Source organism: Tiliqua scincoides, unplaced genomic scaffold (genome assembly GCF_035046505.1).
Source record: "Tiliqua scincoides isolate rTilSci1 unplaced genomic scaffold, rTilSci1.hap2 HAP2_SCAFFOLD_199, whole genome shotgun sequence".
Taxonomy (NCBI): Eukaryota; Metazoa; Chordata; class Lepidosauria; order Squamata; family Scincidae; genus Tiliqua; species Tiliqua scincoides.
The window spans coordinates 9,906-32,382 of record NW_027101451.1 but is presented as its reverse complement, the minus strand read 5'-3'; the positions used below and the strand labels follow the sequence as shown (position 1 = coordinate 32,382).

General features: G+C 41.7%; 2 protein-coding genes across 4 annotated transcripts; one reads left to right on the top strand and one right to left on the bottom strand.

Annotated features, from left to right (window-relative positions):
* The first annotated feature begins 693 nt into the window (after positions 1 to 693).
* LOC136635978 (ATP synthase membrane subunit K, mitochondrial-like) lies at positions 694 to 15,551 on the top strand. Of its 3 annotated transcripts, none has more exons than XM_066611032.1 (5): positions 694 to 770; positions 2,499 to 2,579; positions 4,150 to 4,247; positions 4,331 to 4,423; positions 15,385 to 15,551. In XM_066611032.1, exons 3-4 carry the CDS (start codon positions 4,161 to 4,163, stop codon positions 4,421 to 4,423), a joined length of 180 nt encoding a protein of 59 aa, XP_066467129.1. In that variant the 5' UTR covers positions 694 to 770; positions 2,499 to 2,579; positions 4,150 to 4,160; the 3' UTR covers positions 15,385 to 15,551. The 3 variants fall into 3 exon arrangements, with proteins under 3 accessions (XP_066467129.1, XP_066467127.1, XP_066467128.1); XM_066611030.1 differs by lacking the exon at positions 15,385 to 15,551 and adding an exon at positions 5,821 to 5,907 and having other exon boundaries at positions 699 to 770; XM_066611031.1 differs by lacking the exons at positions 694 to 770; positions 15,385 to 15,551 and adding exons at positions 1,100 to 1,120; positions 5,821 to 5,907.
* LOC136635977 (transcription initiation factor TFIID subunit 5-like) lies at positions 5,794 to 21,851 on the bottom strand. The gene is made up of 11 exons (XM_066611029.1): positions 21,311 to 21,851; positions 19,922 to 20,156; positions 19,182 to 19,497; positions 16,236 to 16,399; positions 16,020 to 16,155; positions 13,435 to 13,555; positions 12,639 to 12,768; positions 11,002 to 11,166; positions 9,612 to 9,789; positions 8,764 to 8,941; positions 5,794 to 7,774 (listed from the first exon to the last, which is right to left on the bottom strand). Exons 1-11 carry the CDS (start codon positions 21,849 to 21,851, stop codon positions 7,557 to 7,559), a joined length of 2,382 nt encoding a protein of 793 aa, XP_066467126.1. The 3' UTR covers positions 5,794 to 7,556.
* Positions 21,852 to 22,477: the final 626 nt, after the last annotated feature.

Here is a 22,477-nt window from a genome sequence, read left to right as displayed (position 1 = left end):
AAGTTCCAAGTCCATGGTCGATAACCTAATTAAATTAGGCATGCCCAAGATGCGCCTGAAAAAAGTGGATGCTACCTGGTCCAGTTCTTTATTCGTGGCCTCAATCCATATGGGAACTCCATACAGGAGTTGGCTAAGAATTTTGGCTTGAAATATCTGGAGGGCTGCAGGGATATATTAGTTTCCACTATTGAAGTGGAAACGAGCTATTGCATTAAGGTGAAGTGTTGTTGAGGAAATAGCCAATTTCCTATGGAGAGACCAACTAAGGCAGTGATGGAAAGTGATCCCAAGATACTTGAAGGATTTTACTTGTCGGAAAGAATTGTTACCAAATTTCCAGGAGACCAGCGCCCAGGACTTGGAGAAGACCAAAATTTTGGTCTTTTCCATGTTTATTACCAGGTCATTTAATGAGCAATATGATCGAAACTCCGTCAGTAAATGGCGCAAACCTGGTCTGGAAATAGATAACAATACGGCATCATCGGCGTAGAGCAAGATAGGGAGGGGGGCAACATTGAGGAGTCTCTTGTTGTCTTGTGTGCTCCCGGAGGCATCTGGTGGGCCACTGTGAGATACAGGAAGCTGGACCAGATGGGCCTTTGACCTGATCCAGCAAGGCACTTCTTATGTTCAAAGTAACTTAATTTTTTTTGTAATTAACCCTTTTTTGCCCAGCTCACAGGTGTACACATTTGGTCCCTGCTGCGTATATGCAACACTGGGCAGAAATGGCTTAACTACAATCAACACATGTTGGTGTGGAAGTAGGAACTTAAATTCCTGTTCTGTTCTATGTATTTTTTATTTTAAGAATTCTATGTAGCCTTAGCAGCCACTGGAGAGATTGAAATGCTCTCTACCATGACTTGTAACTTAGTTAATTTCCTCAATGGTAATATGCAAAATGGAATTGCTTCCTGTTTCCAGAATTCTGAGATTATATCATAGTGAGATTCTCCCCACCACCACCAAGGATTTACACTGGGTCTGGTGCTTTTTAACTTGTTGTGAATAAACAGTAAGGTGGCCAAGTTTTTAGATGACAGCAAAGTTTTCAAGCTGGAGAAAAATAGAATAGATTGTGAAAAGCTCCAAAAGGATCTCTCCAAACTGGGTGAGTGGAATAGCAAATGTGGTTCACTGTCAAGAAATGTGTAATGATACATGCTGGGGTAAAACATCCCAATTTTTTGTACATATTAATGAGATCAGAAGTGTTAGTGATTAACCAAGAAACTGGTCTTGGTAGATGGCTCAGTAAAAATGCTGATCCAGTGTGAGATAGCTTTGAGGAAGGCACATTTCATGCTGGGATCATTAGGATACAGACTGAAGACCAAACTTTAATCTTATAATACCCATATACAAATTTGTGGTGAATACCCAGAGTACTATGTACAGTTCTACTTGCCACATCTCATAAAGAACATTATGGAGCGGGAAAATAGAGAATAGGAAAACCAAAATGGTAGGAGACTAGAGGAGTGATTATTTGAGGAAAGGCTATGATGTTGGAAGACTTTTAGTTTTAAAAAGGCAGTTGAGGGCTTATAAAAGTAGCTTTTAAAATTGTATATGGTGTGGGGGGAGAAGAGCTTCTCCCTTTCTCCCAATACTGGAATTGGGGCTCATCCAGTGGCACTGATGAGGGAGCAATTGAGAGTGGAATAGAGGGAGTATTTCACAGAGAACATAATTTATAGGAATTCACTACCACAAGATGTAATAATGGTCACCAACTTAAATGGCTTTAAAAAGGATTGGACAAACTCACTGAGAGCAAGTCTGTTGCTGATTGCTAGCTATGATGGCTGTATTCTATCTCCAGGATTGAAGGCAGTGTGCCTCTCAATAGCAGTTGCATTTAGGTGGGCATGGTTGGGAGAAAGAAATGTCTTTATTTCCTGTTTGTGGGTTATCTATAGGTAACTTTTGAGGCACTGTGGGGAATAGGAAGTTGGTCTAGAGGGGTCTTTTGCCTGATCTATCAGGGCTGTTGTGTTACTTACTTGTTTGTCTGAGTGTGGCTGCTGAGTTTGTCATGCTTAGTTTTGCTTGTTGGGCCATACTCTGTTTGCCAGAGGATGAGATGTCTCAATATTTCGGGCAGGAGGTCTGGTCTAGAGGGCAGGAGGTCTGGTCTAGAGGGTAGAGCCTCCATTTGCCTGAAGATTAACATCCACAAGGTCGCCAGTTCGAGGCCACCGGCACCGTGCGACCTTGAAGCAGCTGGCAAGCTGCAGCTGAGCTGTTCCATCTGCTCGGAGCGTGGGAGGATGGAGGCCAGAATGTTAAACCAGATCGGAGTGTAACATCTTGAATGTGGTGGTTCTTGAAAGAGAGAACCTTCTTTCAATTTGTAAAAATCCCTGCGTGGATTTAATAAGCCTGCCTGTGTAAACCGCCTTGAATAAAGTCTTGAATAAAGACCAAGAAAGGCGGTATATAAATACTGTATATTATTATTATATATTATTATTAATATTTTCCAGGTTTACAAGAACAACTTCACTCTGTATTTGTATCCTGTTGAGGAGAAACTACCAGTATAAACGTAACCTGAGAAGCATTTGGTAAGTTGCAGTTATACTAGACCCTGTTAACTTTCTCTGCTGAAATGATGGAATTATTTAATTCTTACCTTGTACCCATATCAGTGATTGCAGGCCTATTTGAAAAGAATTTGGGGTTGCCTCAAAGACCAGACTTCCAGGGGAAGGGATCAAAGATGCACAGAAAGAGAATCTGTAGATCTTCTGGGTATTAGGGCAGTTATTGTCAACTCTGTTTAATGCTGGATAACTTCCATGTAGTATGATTGTGCTGTAATTCATCTGGGCAAGAAAAATTCTTGAGTTTCTCAACTTAAAATCTATGCATAGCAAAATTGAAAATGATAGTTAAGCCTGTATTGAGGTGGAACCAGATAGGAAAGTGACTTTGACTACCAGGTCAAACATTTTTCTGGAATTCTGGTGTGTGTGCAGTGTGCCATATTTAAGATAATTGGCCTGTACTCAATAATGCTTTGTAGAAGTAGTAGTGTGGTGCTCTGGCTCCACAGAAGGTGCCTTGCAATGCAGCAAAATAGAATTTTACATTGTGGCTACCATAAGACTGTTTTGTAGCTGTAAAATATTAGGAATTTAAACTTCTCTTTGTGGCCAAGTAGACATATGATGTTGACACCATATGCAGAACTGATATAATTGGGAATTAAATCATAATTTTTCTAGCCTGTTAATACATGCATATTAGTGTAAGTTATTTGTGATCAACTCTGACCCTTTTATCTTCTCCCAGTTTTACAATAACCACTTTATCTAGTCTCTGTTTTTATTCACAGCAGGTAAGTAGGCAAGTGGCTATTTACAGGATTATATTTTCTAAAAGCAGCATATTTAAGGTCAGGTGAACATTAATTTCTGAATGTTCATATTGTACAATATATGGGGGACTGCCCTACAAAAAGTCAACAGAACTGCATTTTTCAGTAGAATCCCCTTGTGTAATGATAGTTCTAGTGCAGGGCTTTTCAAACTGGGGTGTCGCAATGCTCTGGCCACTTACATCTTAAGGGGCGGGGGCAGCCTGGAGGCAGGGAGGAGGCAGCGGTGCTATCCCCAGGATTGTGCCGCTCAGGAGGCTGCAGGGGCTTGGCTGCACATACCTGAGCCTCCTGCAGCCTCCCAGGGGTGCGGGGAGCCCTGCGCGACCTTCTGCAGGGCTCCCCACAGCTTTGAAAGTGAAACCAGAGAGATCGTGCCCCGCCTCTGCTAAAGCGGAATTGGAACGCGATAGAAGCTGCTTCCCCCTGCCCCCGCCGCCTCTCCTCCACCCCCGCAAGAACTTAGAGCGGCTCAAACTCTCCAAGAGAGTTTGAAAACCTCTGTTCTAGTGGGTAGAGTTTCCTCAAAGGTAGATAAGTGGAATGGTTGAACTGCTTCAGCAATACAGAAGATATTGTACTGTACTAGGGAGTGGCAACAGGATGCAGGTATCTTGTTATCTTGTGTACCCTGAGGCATCTGATGGGCCACTGTGAGATGCAGGAAGCTGGACTAGATGGGTCTTTGGCCTGATGCTGTGGGGTTCTTCTTAATGTTATCTTTTTTAAAGTCTAAAGTATTTTTTGTAATTTAGGACCAGTAGTGATGGCAGGGCATGATGCTGGCTCACAACACCAATTCACAGGATTTCAGAAATACTTCAATTCCTACACCATAACAGGCAGAAGGAATGTAAGTGTGCATTCAGATAATAGTGCATTCTGTGTACATCTGAATTGTTAGATTTTATTCATAATATTGTTTTTTCTTTTTAGTATGTGATAGCCACATATGCAGGTCTTGCAATGATCTTCTTGTATTTTAAACTAAGGCCTAAGAAGCAAACACCAGCTGTGACACAGAAATGAGTAAGTACCTACTTTATTTAATTAGAATTACAAAATCAGAATCCTAAGCTGGGTCAGTGCCATCTGCCCACGCACTGCACTAGCAGCTGCCGTTGTGTGAGTGCCATAAGGCAATTGTTGCTGGTGGGGAGGCCTGTGCTGGCAGGTTGCAGGGTGACTGCCAAACAATAAGAATCCCCACCAGGTGGCAGGGAGGCTTCTCTGGGTAGGTAGAAGGTGGGTGGGCAGACCAGAGGGCAAATTGAGCCCGGGGGGGGGGCAAAGTTGATAGGATTTGGCAGCAGCCTCTGCTATCTCCTCTTCCAGAGTCCTACATGGGCCACCTTGGTTCCATGCCATCTCAGATGTTCCCTAACACCAAAGAGACTCTGGTAGCTTTCCTGACCACACAGGATACAGCAGTGGCCATTTTGGCACCACTGTACTGGACAGTTCCACCAGCCCATAGGATTGGGCTGTTAGTGGTCTAGCATGTGAAGGCTTAAATATAAGAGAGAACTACAGCCATTGTATTAATTTTGATGTCATGGAGCCAATACCTATGTATATCTCTGATGTACACATGCAATCTTCATCAAATGTATACCACCACTTAGGATCTTAAATATTTGTATTATGATATTTCAAAGAACTTGAATGTGAGCAAATGAAACTTACAGTTGCACAGAACTTGTTCTTGCATTTGGAGGAAAAATTGTTTCTTTCCCTGACAAATATGGTGTGGTGAAACAGTCATGTGCTGTTTGGTTAGTGAATACTAGATGCAGATGTGTGGGCTGGAACTAGGTTATAGAAGCAAGTTAGTTTAATGTAGTGGTTCTCAACCAGTGGTACTTTAGGTGGTGTCTGGTGGTACTCATGGGACCCCAGACAACTGCCATGCGGCAGTGAGACCAGGAATGCTTTTCTGTGCTTGAAAAAGACCTCCATCCACTCTGAGTCTTACTGGTGTTTGTGTAACATCTGGCTTTGCAACCCAGAAGTAACTGGCAATGATGTTGTCATCATTTACTTCTGGTGGTACTTTGAATAGGTGGACAATGTGAAGTAGTACAGCAGAGGACAAATGTTGGCAAACACTGGTCTAATGCATACCACTTAAGTCCAGGCTACGCTCTCCTGGGTGGTTCTATATACATTTCATGAAAGTAGCTAAAAGTTTCAGTAGCACCAAATAGTTCATATACATACTTGCCCTGCACTGTGCAATTATATGCTTTGAGGTCTGCAGTTCCTCATTGAGTGGCATAGTTATTTCAATATCACCTCATGTGACATCCAGTTGTGAACACACTAAGTCCTGTCTTTAGTCTACCCTTTATTCCTTCCATGTCAGGAAAGAAACTATAACATGTGGCATGTATGACGTAGTGAATGAATCTTTATTCTCTTGGCAGGTTAGTGGCATTAACAGTGGACCTCCCAAGTTGTATTGCTGCAGAAAGCAGAAGCTGATGTACAATTCAATAAATCATGAACAATGATGGGGGTTTGTTTTCTGTACAGATGTAGTAATTTCACAAACAATATAGATTGCTTGTGTTTTGACCAGATGAGCACACAGATGAGGGTACATCCTTACTTAGGTAATCCTACGGTCTGTTCCACAACTGCCTTTCATTACAGCCATTGCTGATCCATTTTGTACTAGGAGAGCAAACTATTCCTAATACATTTGAAGAGCAGTGCCAAGCACAGTACAGATATTAAATGTTAATGCTTGTTTTTGTTTATTGCTTCACATACATGGGCCAGTGTATGGAAACAAATTACACTGTATTAGAGTTGTTGCAAGGGGAAGAACAGTGCTGCCTGAGCCCTTGCAATAGTAGTCAGATGTTGATGCTGAAGTCCTACTCATAGACTTACTTTCAGGCACAGGAGCAAAGGATTTAACCTGATTTAAATGCAGAGAGTGCTATCAAATTGTATTTCTGTACAAGACTACTGTACTTCCCAATTTCAGTACAGTCAGGTAGCTGGAGAGTTTAGCTTTTGTATGTGACAGCTAAGTTAGGCATATATATGGCTAATGACAGCATCAGGTGTTTGAAGCCCTAATGCTGAATAATTTCAAACACCAGGCAGGCTGAAGAAGCTGAATACATACCCAACACAGATACCCAAGTTTTCAAGGAAAACTTTCATATTACACGTGCTTCAAAGTAGTCCATGGTTTCTGTGACTTGATTATTCTTGTAGAGTTCTAAAATTGCTTCTGTTGAACTTTGCAGAGGTAAGCTGACACTAGAACATGTACAGAATAGCTTTTATTATAAAATATCAAAAGTATAAAACTGTACAAAATGAGAAATTGGCAGTATGACTTAAACTAAATAGATCTGTTTTAGGGTGGATTTCAATAGCCTATAGCTGAGACACTGATATACTGAAAAATTTGAGTGGTAGCAACTCACGACACCATTGAAACCTTCCCAGATTCTTTTTCCTGCCAAATATTTATCAAAAATCTGGACCAACAGATAAGGATGGCTGCCATGTTTATCAAGTTTTTGCTTGAAAAAAATGCAGATAGCCAGAATGTCAAAGGAAATTAACTCTAAAAAACTTCAAATCACATTTGTGAAGTCTGTCAACTAAAATACCACTCCAGTCAAATTTTAGCCTGGTTAAATATTTGTTCCATCTGTATCACTCTGAACAAGTGGCTGCCATGTGTAAGTCATAATTAGACCTTCTCTGTGCCTTAGAATATGTAACTCTACTCTGCTGAACTATGACGAAGTGTTGATGAAAATAGCTCTGTTTAGTGGTCAAACATTTACTAATGGCAGAACTAAGTGCTTGGAAATGGTTTTTCAAATATGTTAAGCTTTGCTTATGCAACTAACATTTGTTTAGCAGGAATAGTTACCATTTTCTTGACGAGAGTTCCATATACTTTTCTAAAACAAAAAGTCATGCCATACTATATCATCCTCTCTTAAGGCCATAATGACATAATTTGACATGTGCCATTGGGGGCTAAAACAGCAGTTACTGGAAGTGGTGCTGAACGCATATGCCAGTTGACAAGTCAGTTCATGAGGATCATTCCTCCTGGTCTTCAGTAATTTAAGTTATACTAAAATGTTTACAAGTCTTGCACAATCAAGACTTGTAGTTTCATGGTTCATTGGGGAGCATATGCTCCAGCAGCAAGAAGCAAGTTTCTACGAGTAAAATGGAGATGTGTGACAGGGGTTGACTTGGTCATATATGAACCCAACAGCAAATCCTGGCAGCTTTCAGGAAGGTTTATATGTCCAGTAGCTGTGGTAAAATCATCTGTTTCTAAGTCCTCAAAGGCTTTCACAGCATCCCACAACTTCACTGTATTATCCATTGAACCTAACAAGAAATGAAAAAAGAAAAACCTTAGTTCACAGTTCTAAAATTAATCATTTCATAGAAGAAATAGATATCCAACACAATCATCTGCTTGCTATCCTAGTAAAATTCCCTGGATTCTGCAAGCATGTAGTGGACTGTATTCAGTTAAGTCAGCAACATGCTTAGCAGTTTGCTGCCTGAGGGTAAAAGGTAAACAGAGTTCCACATAACTGTAATACAGTTTCTGTACAAGTTCATTTGTTTCATATGCTGTACTAAAATCTACAACAAATATTTAGTTGTTTTTAGCATAAACATTCCAAAACCATTCCTCTAGGCTAGAGCAGTCTTTGCAAAACTGTGGGTTGCAACCCGATGCTCTCTGTCACACTGCAAAGCCTTACTGGGAGCTTCAGGGAGCTGCTTCTGCATCACACCAATCACACAACTCACTCCATTGGCCTCTGTGGTCTTCAGAATGTCTTAAGGAAACAAATGGAAGCAACTTCCAGTTTGCACCCACAACTTATGGTTTACTTCCAGGTTGCTTTTGCAGGCATTCTGGGGCACAGAGGCCAATGGGTCACAGGCCCAGCACAACAGATGGCAGGGGCAAAGAACAGACCCCATCACCTCCCCCTTCAGTCCACTGCTGATGTAGCCAGCCTCCTTACCTGCCCCTTCTTCTGCACAGGCTCTTTAAATGAACTAACAAATGCATAGGGCACTGGGATTCTTCCCAGCATGCTCCATATTTCCTGCTTAAAGAGTCTGCACAGGAGGAGGCAGTTAAGGTGTGAGTTGGGGGGGGGGGGTCCACGGGAGTGGTAGCACTCAAAGCAGAACTATCAGGCTATATCAAACAGTCCTGCAATGATAGCACACAGAAAATATTAAATATTTTAGAGTGCTAGTTATCCATTAGAGAAGATTAAGCCTTTAAACTGACTTGGGAATCAGAACATAAAACTGAGCCTCCTATTACAAATGCTCCATTTAACACATACCTGTTGCTAAGATCTCTCCATCTCTACTGAATTTGAGTGCATAGATTGTGTCTGTGTGTCCTTTCAATTCTCCCACCATCAAACCATGACCTATATCCCACAGAAGCACTCTTCCATCTGTAGCTCCAGTTGCCAAGAATCTTCCATTAGGAGAAAATGCTAATGAATGAACAGGTCCCTGAAACAGCAAAAATAGATCTTACTTGATGAAATCCTAGTTTCTAAATGCTTGTCTACTTATTGTAAGCAGTCACAACTAGTTAAAATGTCAGTCTTCAACTCTTAGTAAAATGTATGACAGACATTAGTATTCAAAGTCGTTGCTAGTATGGCCTGGAACCCACCTCTTTAAGGGTGCTTATCCTTATTTCAGCATTGCAAAAACAAAACAAAAAACTCATTTGTTTCAAGCTATTTATTGACTTGGTTCTGTGGTCTGAGTACAACTTCAACACTGGTTAGTACTAAATGTGAATTTATTCCATTCTCCTTAGCTGACCCTGCGCTAAAGAAAATACACCGCTCTGATTGGTGTGGTGCTAACCTGAAGCTTTTAGTTTTCCAAACCAAACGTTTGACTAGTTTTATGGATTACAACCTAGCCTTTTTTTATAATACTGTAAAAATAACTTCCAGGACCAGGTGTTATAATGAAAGTGTTCTTAGTAACGAATGTTACAGAAATATTACTGTTATTCTATTGGGGAAATCATATTTAAGAAGAACTTAAAGCACTAGGACCCATTCTTATTTTTTTTACCACTGCAGTCAAAAAAGTTACAATAATCTGCTATGCTAGTTGCACACAAAATATAATGGTCATTTGTTTTAATTTGATATTCATTTACCTTATGCCCTGTGAAGATTCTTACACAATTTCCATTCAGGACATCCCAAAGCCGCACAGTCCTATCTGCTGAGCCTGTAGCAATGTAGTTGGAATTTGGGTGAAAACGCGTAGATGTGACATCAGCAAGATGGCCAGCAAAAATCCGTAAAGGCTGGTAGTGATCTGTAGCCCATAAGCTTGAACAAGAACAAAGAACAATTAGTACAAGTAACAGAGACCTATAATGTAGCATTTTGAGAATACAGGAGGCAGTGTTTCAGAAGTGTTTTAAAGCTGGAAAAGGTGTTAACAGAAAATGGTTAGAAGAATAACTCACCAAGCTATAAGGAATTCTAAAAGTGATCATGGGCAAACAAAATTTCCCAATTAAACACCTTTTCAATAAAAAGTACATTATATCAAAACAAATATTAATTTCCCTAAGTGTCATGCAACATTTGAAAGTATGTGCCAGAACCTGCGGGTCATGACCCCAGTGAAGCCTCATTTTGAGGGTCGAAGCAACCTATCAAAACCTGTGCAAGAGAGAGCTTGGATCCAATCTAATACAGGTCCAGCCTATTTATACACTGATTTTTCATACACGGATTTGACTCAACACGAATGGCCCCTGCAAATGAGAAGGAATGTGCTGATCCCTGGAGAAGGGGGAAATGTACCCCTTTAAAATCAGTTTAAAAAACCAAACAGTCCTTTAACAACAGCCTCCTTAATGAGAGAGAGGGGGCAGCTGGCTGACAATCCATCAATCCTTCTCTCTCCAGGCCCTTCCCCATGAAAGTAAGGTGATCGTTTTGCATTGGTGAAGGGGGGGGGCTGAGTGTAAGCTCTCAGCTCTTTGTAAGCTCTTGGAGGAGGACTGATTGATGACTGTTTGCTTAATGACTCTTATCTTACATCACAAAGGTCAGCAAGGCTGTTCTTAAATCAGTGGAGCAAAGAAACTTTGTTTTTTAAATTGATTTGCTATAGTGCTGTTTTTTGCCATCCACATGAGTGCTTGAGAGAACCCATGTGAGAACCCATTCTCTCAATAATTAGTCTCAACCTGTAATGGTATTGCCATTTCCTTATCAAAACTGAGGTCTTGATATAGTCCTGCACAACCTCTTCTTGCTATCTTGCCCTGAAACTCCTAAGGCCTGTCCTGCCCAGGCTGCTAACTCACAGGGTTATTTGGAAGACTTGAGAGGTAGGGAGTGGGTGGATTGGGTTCCAGGAGGGGGATGGGATTGCTGGTGGGTTAGTCTCATTTATTTATTTGGGTCATGGCATGAAAAAGGTTGAAGCTCACTGTGCCAGAATATCAATACTGAAGAGTTTATTAGCCAGTAAAAGAGAACTGCAGGATTATATTTAGGTGTAAACCTTATCATGCTGATTCTTACCGAGCCACTCTGTCATGACCACCAGATACAAAGTAATATCCATAAGGAGAGAACTGTGTGTCCCACACTGGATAGTTGTGTCCTTTGTACCCCACAAGACAAGAAAAGGTTAAGAGACTCCACAATCTGATAGTGCCATCCTCTGAAGAGGACAGCAAGTAGTTCCTGAAAAAAATGAAAAGGGAATAGGAAAATCATAGAAAGATAAGTTCCAATATTATGACTCTATACTTCAGAGCAAAATATTTGCAATAATACTTATACAGGTGGAGCCTCTTTATCTGCATAGTTCCGTTCCCAGACCCCCCCGACCTGCGGATTCTGAAAACCACAGATAATGAAATCCACGGTTTTCAGAGCCCCCATTTGCTCCAAACATGACCGAAGCCTTGATTACAGTAAAACTGGAAGTCGTCCAAAAACCACTCCAGACACCTTTCTGAGCCTTGGAAAGGCCGCACGAGGTAGTGCACAGCCTCTCCAAGGCTCAGAAAACTTCCCAGATGCAACCAGAACCTTGTCTGAAGGGGGGGGGGTGGATGGTCTAGGAATCAGGCATTCGCGGTGAGGTGAATCTGCAGATAAAGGGGCCCCAACTGTCTAGTGCTGTTCAAACATTATATCAGTAATCCCTACAACAGCCTACCCAAAGTAGCCCAGTTTTAATTCCAGTTGCAGGTGAAAAAAATAGCGCCTTGCCTAAGATCATCTACCAGATCTGGAGCTGTAGAAGCTTCCTACACTGACCAATTGAAGTATGATACTTTGCTGAGATCTGACTCATTAAAAGTAAGCAGTTTTCAAAATACAACCCCCAATTTTCAGAATCATAAATCACTTTGTACAATATAACATGTTACTCAGTGGTTAAAGAGTGTCCACTCTCTGTCTTGGAAGTTTTTGTTTTCTGTTTATGTTTCTATACACAGATTTTGAACTAGTTATGCAGTGTATAGAATACTAACTCTTTCACGCATGTAGATGGGCCTGCTGAACAGCCCCCCCCCCCCATATTATTTCCTCTTTTGAATCTACATAGACAGGTCCACAACAACTAAGAAAGCTAGATTATGTGCTAACAAAATGAAGTCAAGATTTTCATAGAGAGCTATACAGTATTTTAAATAATTCATCCATATATACAAACATTAAGTTCAGATACTATGTTCAGCATAGATGCCAGAGTCCACAGGTTCAGTTTAGCAATCTGTCCAGTGTTGTGACTCAAGCTGAAACTCTCCAAAAAAGACCTTTTACAGTTGTTAACAGTTAAGTTGTTACATCCCAGGTTACATCCCATGTTATCCTTTTGCTTATGTAAGTGGGTGTGTGCACCCTAAGTAATAACACAAGGTTCTTGTGCACAGAAATCCAAATGGAATCCTACCTTGGTTTTGCACCTGCACAACACAAGGACCTATTTTTGTTGTTTCAGAGACTTGTGCAAGATGTCATGCATAAATTGTCAGCACCTCATTGTACAATTTCTTCTGCAAATGCCTGCACAACAGCACAAAATGCCACCTTATTTCCATTTGTTATCCTTAAGATACAACCTAGTGTTCTATTTAAAGAATACTGTACTATTAAAAGTTAATTTTTAATTTTTGCTTTCCTCCTCAAAAGAATTATTTTACCTATCAGGGCTGAAGCTGGTACCATACACAGGTCCACTGTGACCATATAAAATCTTCAATTCACTGGCTGTTTTCTCATCCATTATCCTTTCTAAGACATCATCTGATTCTTTATCTATGAGACCAAGATCTGGAAGAAATATTGAAAGATCACATTTATACATATTTATAGTAACAGCTTCAAAGTGCAAGTACATTCAAGTTTTTTCTAGAATAATTCCATGGTCTCTAAGGCAAAATTTGCTGCATATAATTCAAATCAAAAGTCTTTCTTAAACATTAGCTACTTAATGAGCACAGTCTCTCACTAAAGCCAATGTTCCACTGGCCTTCTGTCTGCTTGGCTAACAGGCCCGACCACTTTCAATATTCTGTCAAGCCCCATTCCTGGATTTTCTCATCTTCACACTCCCAATTTTAATTCATTCTTTTTAAACATGGACATGATACTTTGAACAGGAACTAATCTGAATGTAAAATATATTGATGTTCCCTAAGAAGTGTTAAGTTCTTCCCTAAACAGAATACAGTGCTTCAGTTTTTCTGCTCCAGGTACATATAAACAAAGAAATTTTGCTTTGAACTGGTTCCTATACTATACAGAACCAAGTATTCTCAAAAGTTAAGTACATATGGATGCTGAAACTATTAAAAAAGTAGTAAAAATAATTTCATCTTATTAGTTTAGAACTACTGTTTTAATAGCTGTACTTTACAGCCTCTCTCCACATAAACCCCTCTTGTAACTTTCATGTTCTAATTATTAAAGTAAGTAAAGTAATTAAAGTATTATTACCTACTGCTGATTTCACACTACGTAACTTTTTTGGTGTCACAGACCATACTCTGACAGTGGAGTCAGCAAAGCCTCCTACAATCATGCTAGAGTCATCTGTAACATCCACTGCTGTAAGACCCTGTATAACCAAAAAACATCATTTTGTTAGTACTTTTTTTTGTTTTTTTTTGGGGGGGGGGGCACTTTAAGCACTACACATACCTGTGCTTGTGTTTTAAATTTCAGAGACTGGTCCAGGTTTGGACTGTTGCCAGGAAATCCAGACCACATGTTTAGTAAGATTTGTTGGTATACAGCAGGCTCCTCCAAATCCTGGCCCAGGGGTCAGATCCAGGGTTTGGGGATAGCCTTCCAATTCATGAGCGGAGCTTACCGTTCCACCTCTGTGCAGCTTATCTTTTGAATAGACCTGGGCACCAGGATACCCTGGGCAATTGCTTCTGCCTGAATGTCCTGTTGCACAGCCTTCTGGGACGCCAGGCAACAGATGCAACTGCATAGAGTGTCCTGGTGCTCAGCTCTACTCAAAAGATGAGCTGCGTGGAGGCGGAACAGTAAGCTGTGGTCCAAACGGAGACAGCATTTTCAGAATTCAGCAGCTGTGAGTTTGATGACAACTAGTATACAGAAAAGGCATAGGCAGAAAAAAAGCTTATAACTAGAGGTGTTTGTTTCTGATGAGTAAGATAGGATTACAGCCTAAGAGCCAAATCCTAACGGCTCAGAGTGCTGGGACTGAGCTCCAGTGCCGGTGCTGGGTGTTGTAAATGTGCTGTAAAGCAGGTGGCAGTAAGGAGTTTTGGGGCGGGGGGAGGAACTGGGGTGGGAGGGGGTGGGAGTGGCGGAGCCCTGCTTCACTGGATCCTATCATCTGTATTAGGCTTTGCAGCCCAACATGGGAGTTTCTCTCATCTGCACCAGCAAAATAGCCAACAGAGACTTGAGAAGCCCCATTGAGGGACTTGGGCCTTTCTTCGGGGGAAGGGGACAAAAGTCCCCTTCCTCCAAGGAGACTCCTGATGGTGTTGTATTCAACAGTCGCCATTCTGATGCACCTGGTGCCGCCACTGGAGATAGGATAGGGCTGTAAGTCTTACTGAACACATTGGGCTTACTTCTGAGTACAATTAATAACACTGTTTTCAAATACCTCTAGCAATAAGAACTTGTGCTAGGAATTGCTCAATGATTACAGAAAACAACAGCTGTGGGCCTGCAGATTCCAGGCCTAGCTAAATGAACAAACAGGTATACTGTGAAAGTTCACTGGCTCCAGGCTTTACTATGCTGGCAGGCAGGACAAATTCTGAAGTTCCACTGAACTCCTTGAAATTACAACAGGCTTCTGATATTCAACGATTACAGCTTGGAAAATTACCAGTAATCACCCATAACTAAAACTGCTTGTGTAGTGAAAATTACCAGATTACCAGCTAACTATATGCCAAATGCTTTTCCGTTCCTTTCTGGATCCTTTGGGAAAGGGTGGGATACAAGTCTTTTAAAATAAATTAAAAATAAAGCAGGTGCACCTAAGTCTAGACCAGGGGTGCCCAAACCCCGGCCCTGGGGCCACATGCAGCCCTCAAGGCCTCTCAATGCGGCCCTCAGGAAGCCCCAAGTCTCCAATGAGCCTCTGGCCCTCCAGAGATTTGTTGGAGCCAGCACCGGCCCGACGCAACTGCTCGCAGCATGAGGGCGACTGTTTGACCTCTCACATGAGCTATGGGATGAGAGCTCCCTCCACTTCTTGCTGTTTCACATCTGTGATGCAGTAGTGGCAGCAAAGGAAAGGCCAGCTTTGCTTTGTGCAAAGCCTTTAATAGGCCTTGAGCTATGGCAAGTCCTTCATTCATTCATATAAGTTCGTCTTTAATATATTCATTTATGTAAACTTATGTAAATTTATTCAAATTTTAAATGTAAATTAATTCTTTTTTTCCCCAGCCCCCAACACAGAGAGCTGATGTGGCCCTCATGCCAAAAACTTTGGACACTCCTGGTCTAGACAGAAACAGAAGATGTTCAACAGGGTCATATATGTGGTTGAATGAAGAAGACAAGCTACTATTTCACCATGTGAATTTCACCAATAAATTGTCATCTACAGTAAATGACTAACAAATTTTTTAATTATAGTACATGGACATGGAGTGTGCCAACTATGTCAAATTACCAAACAGACTGATTCTAACCACATGTATGTGGCAGTAAGCCCCATTCATTTCAGCAGGACTTAGTTTGAAGTAGGTTTACAGCCCCAGTCTTACTACGTATGAGTCACCCCATACATTTTCAACTTCTACAATTTCTCTGCAGCATTTCTCCAATTTAAGAGATTGCCATGTGATATCACATCAGCTAGAATGCAGGTTTAGATTGTAAACAGGTTTATGAACTCAAGAATTATGAATTATGCTAGTGGATATCCAGTAAGCATTTAATGAAGATTATACTTAAAATAAAAATGTCACGTATCTTAGATTTGCATTCTCCCTGCAACCACAATGACAAACACCAATACCAGTCTTAGTACAAAGCTATTTTGTGATCTGGGCCATTGCCCAGTTCCACACACTAACCTGGTAAGCGTTAAGAAATGTGTAGAAACAGATAGAAGGCAAGCAGTCTGGACCAAGACGCACACGTTTAGTGGCTTCCTTCATATTCATTATTTTATCCAATTTGTCAGAGTCCTTCAGCTCAGGAAGAGGGATTCTATATGAAGAATACACTTCAGTCAAAGCAAGAATGCTTTCATTATATGTGATATTTGAAACAGGGTCTTCTCAATTTACCTATTCTGAGGAGGAGCATTTGGATCTTGCTTTTTACTTTTTGATCCCATGCTGTCTTTTTTTGGCTTTTTCTTCTTTGGTTTGCCCTCCTCATTTTCTCCCTCATCATCTTCATCATCCAAAGGCAACTCAATTTCTGGTTCTTTTAGTAAGCCAAAAAAGACCTGCAAGCAAAAGGAGAGTCTTTCAATAAGAACTGTTATAGTGAAACATGGAACTAATAAGCCAATGCCATTTAATATATCATTAAATTATTTTAAAAAATAGATTTTGCATGGTCTTACAACTCCATACGCTTATACCAGTGGTACTCAAACTTTTCCGGCCAGTGGTTCCCTTGACCCCCATGGCTGTTGGCCATGATTCCCCATCATGTTCCTGACGGCTGGAAGTGACATCATTAAACAGGAAGTGGCCAGAGATATTAACTATATTAAATATATTAAATATAATATTATAATATTGTATTTATTATATTAATTATATTAATCATATTAATTAATGCAAATCTTAAAAATATATTATTAATACACAGCAATATACATGCTTTATAAATGATCAGCTGCTGATCACTGTTGGAGGCAGGATGCTGGAGTAGGTAGATTTTGTCTGGTCCAGGAAGACTCATTTTTTTAACTTTGTAAGCATACCAATAGAATTGTTTTATCAAATGAACTTTGTGAACACCCAGTCTGACCAACATTACACACACACACACACCCCTGTGGACCCCAATCCAACTAGTCATTTCTCCCATTCTCCTTGGATAGGATTGAACCCTTTATTAATTTAATGAAATTAAATTTTTCTAGCAGCTGCTGGGGAAAAAAAAATAGACCATGAAAAGATATCAAAGCTGATAAGGGTTTGGTTAGGAAGCTGATTTGTCTCCTATACTAGGAGATGCACAGCTCAAGCCTATGCATGTCTACTCAGAAGTAAGTCCCATTAGAGTCAATGGGGCTTACTCCCAGGAAAGTGTGGTTAGGATTGGGCTGGCAATCACTTCATCAATGGCTGATAAGTATTCCCTTCAAATAGCAAGATTCATCACTTTAAAAATACAGCCTTTCCTCTTCAGTCAAACAAGATTAATACATCACTTTAAAAACAGTACCCTTTTTCTGCTCCTGGCCAAGTAAAGTGTGTGCTTGTCTCTCCCCTCCCCCTTTGCCAACTGCATGGAAACAACTTTAAGACCCCAGGTGACTGGTAAAATAGGAAGCATCTTATTTGGGGAGGGGGAGGAAAGCGGGAAGGTTTGGAGATTGAAAGGGGGGAGTGGAAGAGGGAGGGGTTGAAAAGAGAGATTTCACTTTGATGAGAAGTGCTCCCAGGCTGGGAACTAGGAACCAACCAGACAAGGATCAGCGAGGGTTAAAGACTGCAAGCTGAGCAAGCTTTGAAAACAACATGCAGTGAACACAGAAGGCGGGAGTGGAGGGAGAAGAGGGCGGACTGCAGCAGCCACTCTTGAAGTCCCTCTCAGAGCAACTCCTGTTTCTTCTGCTTTAAAAAAAAAGTGCAGACGAAGGGCAGAAGACAGGCTCGTATTCTGCCCAGGGGTGTGACAGTATCGCTGCAAGAGGACATCCCACCCCTCCCCTTTGAGTTTCTGGCACCTCCCTAAAGAGCCGCGCCACACAGTTTGAATAACACTGACTTATACTATAATTTCTACTAACAGCATATATCTAAGAACTGGAAATCACATGTCACAAGTGTTGACAAGAATAATATTCCATCATAATATCACATGATGTTCAATATAAGAAATTCCTAAGGCCAAGACCATAACTAACAGAGCCTCTGTTGGTATACATGACCATCATCTACACCATGGAGACTTTTTGACTTTGCTTTTCAGAGAAAAAAGGAATCCCTTGCCCCATGTGATATCACGAATTTATTTTGCAGCTCCCCTAAGTTTCAAAAATGCTTTGTTGCTGTTCACGCAACACAAGTCCAAAGCTCTCTGTTGGGTGCACAGCAGTCCAAAGGACCAAGTAGACAGTTTCTGAACATGTAGCAGGACCTTCTAGGTTGCTCTTCCTACTGCGAAAAAGTTGCTGAGAAAAGTAGGCGACTCCTCTGTAGCATGCAAATTTAGTACAAGAAGCTACAATTAGAAGAGATTACGAGTGCCTTGGTACAAGTGTGGAAAACCATATGGCATTGGGTCTCAGCCACAGAATTTTGGAACAGCAATGGCTCAATGAGCCATGACTAATAAGCTAATACCATTTAATATATCATTAAATTATTTTTAAAAATAGGTTTTCCTGCATCACCTCTGACATAACTACACTAATTTACAAATATTTCACATTGCAATTAGTCATATAGTCAACAAAAAATTGTAAATGTAAATTTTTAATCAAAATTTTCAATATGAATGTTAAATTATTATTTCCTTTATTGCAGTTCATATTATTTAGTATCAAAATGCCTACCAATATAACACATCTCACTTAAATTCCATCCTAACTGGGAAATGAACCTATAAGCATCCTGAATGCCTTCTCTCTAAAATCTGTATTTCTAGTATAGACCAAGTAATACTGCACACCCAACTAGTTATGTTAAGGTGAATCAGGAAATATAATTCTTAAGGCATGCACTAAAATAGCTGAATACCTACTGTACATAAACAATGTCCAGTCTGGAACAGTTCAGGATTAAAACACACACACAGCAACATGCATGGAGATGGGCTGAGCAAGCTACCACTAGTTTCACTCAATCCATATATTAAACAAAATTACTTCTTTATTTGAACTAAATTCATATCTACCTGCTAAATATTTTAGCTAGTTATTCTCTACAAGCAAGTAGGCACCAGAAACAAGTATGCACTGCTATTCCAACTGTGAGACAACAGAGGCCAAGAATTTTTATGGTCCATAATATTGTGTCCTACTAAACGGAACAGTATCAGCCTCATACCTTTGCTTTATTAGCCTCCCGTTTAGCCTCCCCTGCCAAACTTCCCACCATAGCATCAATCTGTTGTTTACTGCGAGGCATTCCATCAAAGATATCAATGTAGAGATGTTCTTGGACAATATTCCAGATTTGATTGTTCTGCTTTTCCTGAAGGTGTCTCTTCAGGAGCTGGTAAGAGTCACGGGATATGCGCAGCACAAACTTGCTTGTTCGGAAATCCAGCATTGTCTCATTCCCTCTCATGTGTTCCTTTTTAGTTAAACTTGATAGTACTCGCAAGTCATCTAGGTAGTAACACTCTTGATCCCCATGAAACCTACAAACAGATTAGACAGGTTTTAAAGATAGCTTGGGTACAATGTCCCAAAGACTAAATTAGGTGTTTCTCAGCAGAACATCTTGAAAGCCCAAGGTAGTATTTCCTATAACGCTGTAGATATATTCCTGGAAAAAAGAGTGCTGTGCAAAGCTATAGGAGGTAACAATAACACTTCCCAAGGAAAGTTCAGAAAACTATATAATTTTTCAATATAACCTGAACATGTTTTCTTTCTGCCTTAAATGACTGTCTTGAACAAGTAAGCCTATATAATTGCAGAAAGACAACGCTACAGACTTCTTTGCTTCCAACTTCACCACGTTGTTTTAAACTAAATGAGAACATCCACAACTGTTTAGGTAGCTAAATGTATATAAGAGGAAATACAAATACCAATTAAGTTTATAAAATTATACATTACTTTTCAAAGAAGGACTTTGCTTCATTTTCGTGTCCATTGTAAACTAGCTCCAAGTACATGTGTACAAAGAGAGGATAAAAAAGTTGTGATAACTCAGCTCGATGACAGTCCAGAGCACATTCAATGAAATGTTTCAATCCACTGTAGTATTCTTCATAGAGTGCTGGGTCTCCCTGCTGGTTATAGGCAGACAATACTGCACTCACGTCAGGTTGATCTTCCACAAGAACTCCAACTGCAAAGTATTAACATAGCTAAGTAAATCAGTACTTTCACTTTTGTATCTCAGTATTTCAACACTAAACATTGTAAGTTCCTCATGACAAAAAGCCTCTGAAGAAATTTCCAAGTGCAGGAATGGAACATTCAAAGAAACTCTGGGTCAAGTTTCCCATCGTAATACAGGAATAGTATTAATTTCCTAAAATACTCTTAGAAGCAAGAAAGAGCACAAACTGTTTTATATATAGTATTATACAAGACATGATTTACCCACATTGCAGACAAAATACCAGGACAAAGGAGATTCCAAAAGCACCCTGTTGTCCCACCACCAGTATATTCTGCAGGTAGCAAAATATGCATCAGGCGAAATGAAGGTCCATAGGTGATTCCCATATTCCCATCCAGTCCTCCCTCACTGTATGTGCAGAACTGTTTTGAATGTTCATACAGGCTTCTCTGGAACCCGGATATCATAAGCTACTTTTCTAATTAAAATGGCCTATAAGTTAATAAATCAAAACGAAACACGGGGAAGTAAGGGAGATAGTGAACGCAACAGACAGTTGTTTGCAAGAATGATGGAGAAAAAGGGAAAGCCAACATCTTTCAACTTTGTTGTTATGGCCATTTCCAATGTTTCAGTAAGCCCCTTTAATTAAAGTTTCACAATTTACTATTCCCCTGTCACGAGATGCAAGGATTGTTTCGATGAGAAAAAAGCAACTATTGAGTACACTCCTCTCACCTCTTTTAAGGACTACGGAGTCTTGTATTCAGCTACAATATCATGCCACTATTTTTGTCCCAAAGTTCATTATCTTCAACACCTCAGTACTGTATAAGTATTTTAAACTGTATGCATATGCTTATCAACAATGCTTGCGTAACATGTAGTGTGTTTTTTGTTTTTTTTAAGCAGCTGCTGATTAACTCTTGTTTTTAAAGACTGTTTTATCCATCACAGTTTTGTGGAATGTTGTCAAGGGGCATATAATTACTCTATAATGTAAACTGTTCCCCCAGGAATATAAGAACTATGTATTATTTAGACCCACAAAGTCTGCTGCGGTCCTCTGCACACATTCCTGCGAGCAAGTCCCACTGCCCATAATGGGGCTTACTCTTGAGTAGTCAAGGGGACTGCTGCGTGGCCTCCGCCCTCACCTTTCGCGGGGGCGCCCAGAGGCGCGGTGGGGGGCGCGGCGGGGGCGGAGGCGCCGGCCTGGCCGAAGGTGACGGAGCTGAGCAGCGCCTCCCCCGCCGCCTGCGCGGGATCCTGCCCGTCCCCGCCGTGGGCCGCCGGGGTCGCGGGGCCGGGGTCGGCAGCGACCTCGTCGGCGAGCAGCCGCGCTTCCCGGCGCAGGATCTCTTCGGACTCGCGCAGGTTGCTGCGCCGCAGGAACTGCAGCACGGCCAGCAGCGTCTGCCGGTCGCTGGGCAGCTGCGAGGCTGCCGGGGCGGCGGCGGTGGCGGGTGCTGGCGGCGGCTTCGAGTCCCCCGCGGCCGCCGAGGGCTCCGCTTCTGCGGCGGCTGGAGGCGGGGGAGGCGCCGCCGCCGCCGCCGCTGCTGCTGCCGCCGCCGGAGACTGAGGCAGGGGGAGCGGCGGCGCGGGGGGCGGGGGCGGAGGCGGAGGCGGCGGGGCTCCCGCGTCGGGGTCCGGCTTCACCGTCACCGCCTCGGCGGGCTCCTCCGGCAGAGCCGCCATGCTGGACGTCCTGCGCCTCCCCTCCCGGCAGCCCGCCGGTTTGCGACAGTCAGGGCACCGGCCCTCAGAGCGAGGCCCAGCAGCGTTTGCGACAGTCCGGGAAACACTTTACGGCACCCCGGCTTCCTTGACAGACCAAGAGGAGGCAGCACGTTGTTTATAGAACGTCGGTGGGAAGAGGGTCGTCTGAGAGCAGCAGCTGCACGTCCACGCCTTAGGCTGCAGTCCTGTTCACGCTTTCCTGGGAGTAAGCCCCACTGACGACAATGGGACTTACTTCTGAGTAGACACGCCTAGGCTTGGGCTGACCTAAGATGTGCTTAGGTAAGAATGTGTTTATAGTGCAATACTATGCCATTTCCTGAGAGTACTATACCTCCCTTTGAACGCAGTGGAACTGACTCCTGATTAAACCTGCATACGACTGCACTGTTAAGGATGTAAAGCTTGGGCAAAGCTGAATTCCTCAAAAAGAAAATCGGATTGTTAGGTGAAACAGATAAATTAGATACCTATCTCTATTATAATAACTTGAATTTGTCCTCTGCCTGTTTATTACCCCATCCTAAACGCCTCCTCAGATGACCCACTGTGTTGTAACGAGGTTTACTTCTTGGTAATCTTGC

Bases quoted from the DNA above. Each gene is read 5' to 3' on its own strand.
- LOC136635977 (XM_066611029.1), bottom strand. From the start codon at position 21,851: ATGGCGGCTCTGCCGGAGGAGCCCGCCGAGGCGGTGACGGTGAAGCCG. The intron at 9,790-11,001 runs GTAAGAATCAGC...TTCTTGTTCAAG, and splicing joins GGTCATGACAGAGTGGCTCG to CTTATGGGCTACAGATCACT. The intron at 7,775-8,763 runs GTATGTGTTAAA...ATTTCTTGTTAG, and splicing joins TGGAGAGATCTTAGCAACAG to GTTCAATGGATAATACAGTG.
- LOC136635978 (XM_066611032.1), top strand. From the start codon at position 4,161: ATGGCAGGGCATGATGCTGGCTCACAACACCAATTCACAGGATTTCAG. The intron at 4,248-4,330 runs GTAAGTGTGCAT...TTTTCTTTTTAG, and splicing joins CCATAACAGGCAGAAGGAAT to TATGTGATAGCCACATATGC.